This window comes from Austrofundulus limnaeus, unplaced genomic scaffold (genome assembly GCF_001266775.1).
Source record: "Austrofundulus limnaeus strain Quisiro unplaced genomic scaffold, Austrofundulus_limnaeus-1.0 Scaffold1426, whole genome shotgun sequence".
Lineage (NCBI taxonomy): Eukaryota > Metazoa > Chordata > Actinopteri > Cyprinodontiformes > Rivulidae > Austrofundulus > Austrofundulus limnaeus.
Genome location: NW_013953828.1, coordinates 18,469 through 27,836, shown reverse-complemented (window position 1 = coordinate 27,836; position 9,368 = coordinate 18,469). Strand labels below are relative to the sequence as shown.

Genomic DNA, 9,368 nt, shown 5'->3' with positions numbered 1-9,368 from the left:
CACTCTAAAGTCGTCACAGACACTCTAAAGTCGTCACAGACACTCTAAAGTCGTCACAGACACTCTAAAGTCGTCACAGACACTCTAAAGTCGTCACAGACACTCTAAAGTCGTCACAGACACTCTAAAGTCGTCACAGACACTCTAAAGTCGTCACAGACACTCTAAAGTCGTCACAGACACTCTAAAGCCGTCACAGACACTCTAAAGCCGTCACAGACACTCTAAAGCCGTCACAGACACTCTAAAGCCGTCACAGACACTTTAAAGCCGTCACAGACACTTCAAAGACGTCACAGACACTTTAAAGACGTCACGGACATTTTAAGCATAATTTATAATAAAACATTATTTAATGCTTTTTTTTTGCAATTGATGTTGGTTTATGCTTAGATTTTTGCAACATGTTTTGTAAAAGTATTCAATTTGTGGGAGTAGATTTAATTATTTATTGGGTCTATCTGTGTTAATCTGCAGATTTATGATTAGAAGTGTCTGTAAATGTTCTGTAAGGACTCTTAGCCTTGCGTTGTTGGTCCTGGACGAGGTGGTTTTGGGTCTGGCCGGTCGATCTCCAGCTCCAGGTTCTGTTCTGGGGTCGGCAGTTATCTGGACTGTCCTCCACACACACACKCACACCCTCCATTGTATATGGATCCTGGAATGAGCCCACTCAGCGCAGCATAAAGCCAGGCAGCAGCGTCGATTACCCCAAACTGCCCATTCAGCTCATAGTGTGTGTGTGTGTGTGTGTGTGCTTGTTTTGGTTACAGAGTGAGGACCATGTTAGGTTTTTAATCAACAAAGTGAGGTCATTTTTGGAAAGTGAGGACATTTTCCCGGTCCTCACTTTGTTTGCAGCTCTGCTGTGCTTTACTAGTTAGGTTTAGAGGTATGGTGTGAATTAAGTTCYGTTCAGGTCAGGGTTAACCATAGACCAGTAATGGTTAATTTTAGGGAAAATGGTCAGGGTTAGGTTATAAAATAAACAAAAAATGAATGGAAGTCAATGGAAAGTCCCCCACAAGGATAGAGAGACGTGAGTGTGTGTAATGAAAGTCCCGAGCTTCAATCGAACATCAGCAGCTCCCAGAAACAAACAAGTCCTCTACAGGAGGTTCAGCTCAGGGTTTCACCTTTTAAACCAAAACAAAGGGCAGATACCATCTTCATTCTGTGTTTTTTTTTTGTTTGTTTGTTGTTGTTTTTCAATGACATCACCGATAGAAATGTGGAAAATCTTCTCCTGCATGTGGCGTAAACACAGACTCTGTTATTCTCGTTTACTCAAGTATAAGATGCATTCAGACACAAACCTGTTGATGCTGTCAGGTATTTTCTCGCTGCTTCTCTGACACGACTCTTCCTTTCTCTGCAGGATGAGGAGAACGGGAACGAGAAAGGTAAGTCGGGATGAATTTCACTTTCAGCCTCTCCTAAACACTGCATGGTTTGACAACATTACTGCTCTGAGTTATTCTGAGCCGCTGTGGAGGGAGGGCCTGGAGAGGCTGCAGACCTCCTGAACTGCAGTTTTATCRCCCCCTGCTGGACGACCTGCAGCACTGCAGCTGAACCTCTCGTCTCGTCCTGCAGGGTACCASAAAGGTCGTCTGGAGCCGATGGACACGATATTTGTGAAGAACGTGCGAGAGACGGGCCCGGCCCACCAGGCGGGCTTGTGCACAGGTAAAAGGAAACAAACATTTTGTTTTTATTTGCATTGGAAATTCAGATCATGTGATAAAGCAGAAACTCTTATAAACTTTTTATTATTAATACCAGGTTGTGTAAATATTTGTTTTTATTATTAGTGAAATAATTCAAACACAGGAGTGATTTTAATGCATTAAAAAAAACTTCCTGAGAGGCTGAACAAATGCAAATTCAGACACAATAAACACGTTTAGTCTCCAGCTTGCTTTACTACAACTGATCTGTATATTATTATTATTATTATTAATATTGATCATGCTGCTCTTTTTTATCTTCCCAGGATAATTACACATCATATTCTCTGTGTTTTGCCTGCATGAGCTTTGTTTTGTTAAAGATAAACATAAAAAAACTGCTTGTGTATTTCCTGTTTAGATCTATAGACGTGATCTCTCAGGGAAATTAGTCCGTCGTGAATTTTTTTCCACCTGTTATTTGAAAAGAACGCGTCGTTGAGGTTGTGGAGGTATGTCTCTGTCCTGCAGGGGATCGGCTGGTGAAGGTGAACGGGGAGAGCGTTCTTGGAAWGACGTACTCGCAGGTGATCGCCCTCATTCAGAACAGGTAGGACCTCGAAACCCTTAAACTCTAGATTTATTGATCCAGCTATGTTGGCGTGTTATCAGCTCAGTTGGCGGCCATCTTGAATCCATTCAGCAGTTCAGGAAATGTTTTGATAACAAACGCACTGGAAAAAAGGCCACTCCACAAATAAATGAAAGAAAATCTGTCAGTGGAAGAAGTGGCAATTAATTTGACAATATTTTAATACAATTGTGAACTTATTTTATTTTATTTTTTATCGCCTCTTGTTTAAAAATTAGTTTAACTCCTTTTTAGTTCCATAAGTGTTAAAATGCTCTGGGTCCAGGTCCACATCCTGCTTGAAACAAGATTAGAAAATTATATTTCAAGATAAATTTCCTTTATGTAAGCATTCTTTGGAGCTAATAGGGGCATAAAGTTAAAAAAATGAAACTGAAAGACAAACTTAAAACTAAGCAAATAAAAAAAGTTTTTCTAAACTGATAATTGTATCATATAATTAACCTTGGCAGTTGTGTCATAAAATTTAACATGACAGGTTGTTGTATCGTACAATTAATGTATGGCATGCCATGGGATCATTTAATATAATGATATGGCAGGCTGTTTCAAATAATTAATACATGGCAGGCAGTTCATTCAAAAGTTGGCAGGCCGTTGGATCAAATAATTAAAAATGTACGGAAGACTGTTTCAGTATAAAATAAAATATGCAGTATATATATAAATATTTTGGCAGGTGGTTGTGCCATATAATTTAATATGTTATTTTGTTGTATCGTACAAATCARGTATGACAGGCCGTTTTATTGTAATAAAAAATAGCACGTATCATACAATTAAAGTATGCCTGTTGCTGGATCATTTAATAATAATATATGGCAGACTGTTTCAAAATAATGTATGGCAGGCACTTGTATCATTCAGTTTAAGAAATGGCCGGATGTTTTATCAAACAATTAACAATGTATGGAAGGCTATTTCAGTATATAATAAAAATATACAGCATATATATGTATATTTTTATGTTTCAAAATTACTTTATGTTTCAAATCATTTGAGTTTCAAAAGAAAAATGTTTTTGAACAAACTTTCTGGACCCACTTTAGCTTCAGAGAATTCCTGACTAGCATTAAGTGCTTTTGCATCGTAATTTTCCTCACCTAAACACACGTGGTCCTGTATTCAAAATATTCCAACATTTTATAGAAGTCAAAAAGTAACTCATGATATTTGGAATAATGTGGAGTTTGTCCATAATGTCTTCCTTCCAAATCACCTGAACCTTTGGTTTGATAAAAGTATGAAAAATCGCCTCACGTATGGAAGGTTTTGTAAATGTAATAAAGCAGAAACTTCAGACTCTTAGGAAATGTCAAAATATCTTGTTTCATTCAAAAAATGACAAAACAAGATGTTATACCTCACTTAAATGTGTCTCTGTAGATGGCTTYGACTAGAATAAAAAAAGATTATACGTTTTGCACTTTGGACACAAAGTTGCTGCTGTTTATTGTCAGAATCTGATTTTCAGCTTGTTTTTGTGTGTTTTCTCTGCTTCAGTCTGGTCTTTCTGTTTGTGTTTGTGCAGTGAAAGCGTGCTGGAGCTTTCCATTATGCCAAAAGACGAAGACGTGCTTCAGTTAGTAAGTGTCCTCGACTCTTTTCACACCCAAAAACGACACGAGACTCGCCGCTTTTTCTTTTTTCTTTTTTAGAACGAAGAGTCGATCTGGTATTCACCAGATCATTGTCCAAGAATGTGTAGTGTGACTCACGGGGCTCCACTCTGTGTTTACATTACAACATCTATTAAAATCCACTTCGAAGTTCCCTGTCAGGGTTTGAAGGGAACAAAAACAGTTACACACACCCACAGCACATTTTTGTCGCTCCACAGGTTGCTCCGTGTTCGTTTGCATGATCCAACACGCATCGCCCGCCGCTCCTCCCACCGACCAGGAGCGGGTCACAAAAGCAGACTTGATCATTCCTCGTCTGTTGTTCAGAAACATCAGCGTTGCCACTTCCCCAAAAATAAAAACCTGAATCAGGTCGTGGGTTTGAGTTTTCTGCATTTTTATCCTAACGTCTTTAAGCTCGCTGCTGTCGCTGCTGATTCCCCCGCATTCCTGGCATGACATCAGCGGTGCTGCGTCTGCTCCCGCCCTCCCACAGGGTGGAGTAAGTCAGAGAAGGAGAGGGTGGGGAGACGGTTTGGAAGGAGCGCAGAGCGGAAAACAAGTTAATCAACAGACAGAAACAAGTCAAAGAAAAGAGGCAGAAAAGGACTTTTTGCTTGTGAAGTTTTTTTTAAAGCCGCCGGAGRGTCGCGTCACGTCGGGAATCTGCTCGCGGCGTCGAGGAACTGAACTCAGACGCTTCTGCTTCGGTTGGAGGGTCGAATCCAGCAGGTAAACATTTAAAAACACCAGCTTCCAGAGAGAAGAAGAAAGTGTTTTTATTTCCTGTTGGAAGTTAAAGTTTTGAGTGAAAACAAAACTCACTGAGGTGCTGTTTGTGTTGAAAACGTCTGCATGGTGGCGTTGCCGTGTTTTTGTGTTTTCCTACATACCCATAGGACAAACTGAGGAAACCCGATGTTTTAAGCGATCTTAAATTATCTCCTCGTRGAACTCGTTTAGATTAAGAGCAGAATTTAAAAAAAACCAGCAGGTGACTCAGATCTGAACTCCTCCTTCCTGTCCTCTTCTCCAGGCGTACTCCCAGGATGCTTACCTGACGGGGAACGAGCCCTACATCGGGGGAGCTGAGAACCTCCCGCCGCCGCCTCCCCTCTGTTACCCACGCGCCAAAACTGGAGCCCCACTGTCCACCCACATGGTCCAGAACCAGCTGGACAACTGGAGTTGCTGGCCAGGGTCTTCTGGCCCTTCGTCACCCTTGGACAACCGATCGGCTGTGGGCAGCCCAGCCAGCTGGCAGGAGGGGCAAGCAGGTGAGCCAGGAGGCGTGGGTCACAGCAGTCCAGCCCACCGCACAGAGGAGATCCAGTACGGCATGACCAGCCAGCAGCCTCAGGGTCAGACTAGGGGGCGGTCCTACTCTTCTTCTTCCTCGTCCGGCGGTCCTCTGTCCAGCCCGCTGCAGGTCCACTACCCCAACCACCACAGCGCCGGCTCTTCTCAGGCCCCACAACGCAAACCCAGCTRGGTCTGGACCAGCCCACCCATGCCCCAGGTCCGCCACGGCCGCCCCGATCGGACTCAGCAGGCGCTGTCTGACTGGTACTACAACCAGCAGCCCGAGCGCCCGGGACGCCACCCACCGCTCCGCCACCGCAGCTACTCCCAGGACCGGCTGAGCGAGCAGCGGCGGCAGCAGCAGCTGCAGCGGCCGGGCGGCTGGCCCCACAGCGCCTCGCAGGACACCCTCTTCTTACTGCAGCAGCCGGGACCGCGTGGAGAGCCCTGCTGGGCTGCCGGAGAATGGGAGGCCGGTCCCGGCAGGGGCCACCCTGCGCCTAATTACACCCGGACGCGCTCAGAGAACCTGCTGGCCCAGTACAGCCACCACGGCCGCTCCTTGGAGAAGCTGGACCAGGTGTCAGCAGGACTGGCGTTGCCTCGGTCCGAGAGGCAGCCCTGGCCCCAGCAGGCCTCCCAGCCCCCCCATAGGACCGACGCGTACCCGAGGCCGAGGTGCTACACTGCCGCGGCACAGGCCCCTCCGGTGCCTCGACAGTCCCAGCCCAAACTGCAAACCCACCAGGCCGCCCTCCAGAACCGGCGGCTCTCTCCGGGGCAGAGCGTGGACGAGCAGACGGGCTACCGCAGCTACAGCCCCTCGTTCTACCGCAAGACGGGCCGCATCCTGCAGCAGGCCCACTCCTTCAGGGACCCCTCGTACTCTGGCCCGCACTTGAACTGGAACCTGGCCCCTAAATCCAGCCCCCCGGAGGGAGCGGCACCCCCGGCGTCCTCCGCCCCGTCGGAATCCCAGGACCGAGCGTACAGGCCGACGAACCACGAGAGGGAACTGGGGTCTGGGGACGGTTCGGCCCAGGTGGCGGCGCAGACCCAGGAGGTGGTCATGAGGCAGAAGCCCCCTGTCGGGCGGCGGAACACGAAGAGGCAGCCGCACTACGCCCTGCCCATGGATGACCTGGAGCCCTCTTTGTTTACGTCTGACCCCAAAGACTCCAGCGGCAGTTCTGGGTCCAACGCAGACGTGGCCCCGCGGAAACCGAACGGCAACCTGGCGCCGCTCTCCCTGGAGGGTGACTCTCTGGCCTCCATCCCCTTCATAGGTGAGCCTCTCCAATCCTTTCTGATGTTTGGTGTTCATGTTTCCTGGGATTCAGCAGTGTGGTTGAGTCAGGCTGGAGTTTACTGATCCCTGAAAATTCCCCCGTCCAAAGCTGCTGACTCAGCTGCTCCAACAGAAATGATTTCCCAGCTTTAAAGGAGACCTAATATGGGGGTCCTAGAACGAGTTAGGATCCATCTGTGGGCTCTACAAAACATGTTTGTTTGATTTAAGTCACAAAATTAATATCAGATAATGAAATTTCACCTTTTCAGTTCTGCCTGTCCTTCAGCTCTCTTCAGAACTCCAACCTTTTGTTTACGTTAGCTCCGCCCCCCGCCAGAAGTTTAATTTCTGTTTCTTTTCAGTAGAAAGTACAGTTTTTCCAAAGTAGTTCATGGTGAAATTATTTACACAAAATTTCTTTAATATTTTTAGAACATCGCCATCAAAAATAAAATTAAATAAAAATAAAACGAAGCCACACGTTTCTGTTTTCCATGACAGCAGAACCGTCCCGTGAAGAAGTGGGCGGATTCTCTGCTTGGGTGAGACGAGCTGGGCTCAGGTTGGGGTGGGCTGGAGAGCGACTTGTGACATCACTAACACTGCTGCTTGAAAACAGGTCATTTCAAGACTCAGAAAAATACATTTATTTATAGTAAAAATACCTCTGAGTGCATTTTTTTGGTGCTTGGACTGTTTTTAGCAGCAGTTCAGACCCAAACGTAAGTAAAAAAGAAAAAATTGAATTTTGCATATTAGGTCCCCTTTAAAAGAAAAAAGCTTTTATTTGTTGCTGTTTCCTTCCTGTATCAGTGTTTGTGTAAATAGCGCGGGGCAGCTGTGGCCTGCGAGCTGATCGTGTCCCAGCTTGTGTTTCAGTAGCCCTGCGGGCTCCGGGTTCGACCTCTTGACACGAGCAGCCATTAGAGTCAAACCAGAAGCAAATGAGCCGAGCCTCCGTCTCCTCGTGACCGCCCGGCGCCTATTTGGCCGAGCAGATTCAAATCATCTGACCGGGAGGCGCGTCGGATGTTTCAGTCCACAGAAAGTTTTTTTTTTCTTTTGAGAGGAAATCCTGAAGCTCCCGCTCTCAGTCAACCTTTCAGATCACATTCTTCTCCTCGCCTGAATCAAACGAAACCGAGCTGCAGGCCGGGACACGTTTAACAGCCACAAACTGAAACTAGGCTAGTTTCTGCCCGGCTGATGTTCGTCTTGTTGTGAATGTTTGTGAGGCTGCACCTCGGGGCCAACGTGTTTTTTTCACCTCGTCTTCYCTTCCAGAAATGAGTTCAGTCCAGTGTTTTCTCTTTTAATCCGGGCTGTAAATTAGCAGGAGGTTCTGGTGCTTTTCTGTTCAATGCTGCGTTTGTGTGACGAGTCTTTAAGACGAAGCGCAGAAGCTGCAGAGCAGAACCAAGACTTTCTGCGATGTGTTATTTATGAGGGACTTCCTGTCCTCTCTGTGCTGTCCTCCAGGCTTCAGGCTGTTATGTATCACCTAGTTATATACATAAACATACACAGAAACAAGAAGAATAAGTTGAGTTTATTAAAAAAATAGTAAAAATGAAGCTGGGGAAACCTCGGAGAGCAGTCTGTGCTGCCCTCTGTTGTTTCCTCATCAGGAAGTCTGAACGGTTTCAAACGGTTTGACACAAACCTGTGATCCTGCAGGAAGTGTGAATCTGTGTGTGTCTGTCACGGTTTCAYATCCCTCTAAACGAGCTGAAACGTTTAAACTCTCGACGCCTTCGTTACCTATAAAATATGATTTTTAATCTTTTTTTAATGCACAAATGCCTCATTTTGAGCATAAAAAGTATCCAAAATGTCACATTTCTTTCCCCTCAGTGAGGTTTGGATWGAAACGGTTTGTTGTGCTTGAATAAAATCAGACATTATTATAGAGAAAGAACTGAAACCTGCAGCCTCCCGCCTCCGTTAGCTTCTGTAAAGCTTTTCCTATGGCAGCAGACGACACAGGTACGGTTCGAGGCTCGTTTTATTTGTTGCAGGTGTTTTTTGATGGTTTCCTGGATCTTGTTTGATGTTTGATGCTGTCTCCTCACGGTTCTTCTATAAACCTCTCCTCTCCTCGCCTTTCCCCGATCTAACGCCTCTTAACCTTTTATATCCTTCCTCTTTTTCCCGCCTTCTCTCACGCCTCCATCTTTGCTCTCCCCCCCTCGCCCCCTCCCACAGACGAGCCGACCAGCCCCGGCGCCGACTTGCGCGCCCGCCACGTGCCGGCGTCCTCCGTTGTGTCCAGCGGCATGAGTTCGGCGCCCGCCGCGGGCTCCGGCCCCGCCTCCCCCACCTTCACCTTCCCCCTCACTAGGCTCTTCTCACACGACTGCAGTGAGTGCCCCCCCCCCCCTCCTCSGCCCCTCCACGCCAAACGCATGCAGCACAGAATTAGACGTGTAGTCGACTTTGTTTTGATTTGTAAAAAAAACGTGCATGAGATTTCAGACGCCTCTGCATCTTTTCAAGCATTTTTGTCTAATATTTAATCTTTAAACTCTTTATTCTAATTATTGTCAGATAAGCAGCACTTGATTCATCAAATTGGGTTGTTTTTAAAGGGATCCATGATTAGTTGTAACTTTAGACTTTATTTGATAAATACACATTTTAACTGTAAAATAAAAACTGTAAAAATACTGTAAGCTGTTTAGTTATGTAATTTAAAAAACATTTTAACACAGACGGAGCCGTTTTATTTACACACAAGGCATTCTGGGTAAATAATGACGTGGATAGGTCCTCAGTGTGAGCGAGCTATATCCACCCTGAAGGTTAATCTTGGACAATATCTGATGATCGAC

At 45.9% G+C, this 9,368-nt stretch overlaps 1 protein-coding gene across 1 annotated transcript in view; it reads left to right on the top strand.

Annotated features, from left to right (window-relative positions):
* Positions 1-6,532, top strand: part of LOC106535355 (rho GTPase-activating protein 23) — a gene marked incomplete at its 3' end in the record, with an annotated part of 14,124 nt that extends 7,592 nt beyond the window's left edge. Inside the window, 5 exon segments of the mRNA XM_014032351.1 lie at positions 1,379-1,403; positions 1,597-1,689; positions 2,202-2,280; positions 3,854-3,908; positions 4,981-6,532. Of these exon segments, the coding sequence (XP_013887805.1) occupies positions 1,379-1,403; positions 1,597-1,689; positions 2,202-2,280; positions 3,854-3,908; positions 4,981-6,532 (1,804 nt within the window).
* Positions 6,533-9,368: the final 2,836 nt, after the last annotated feature.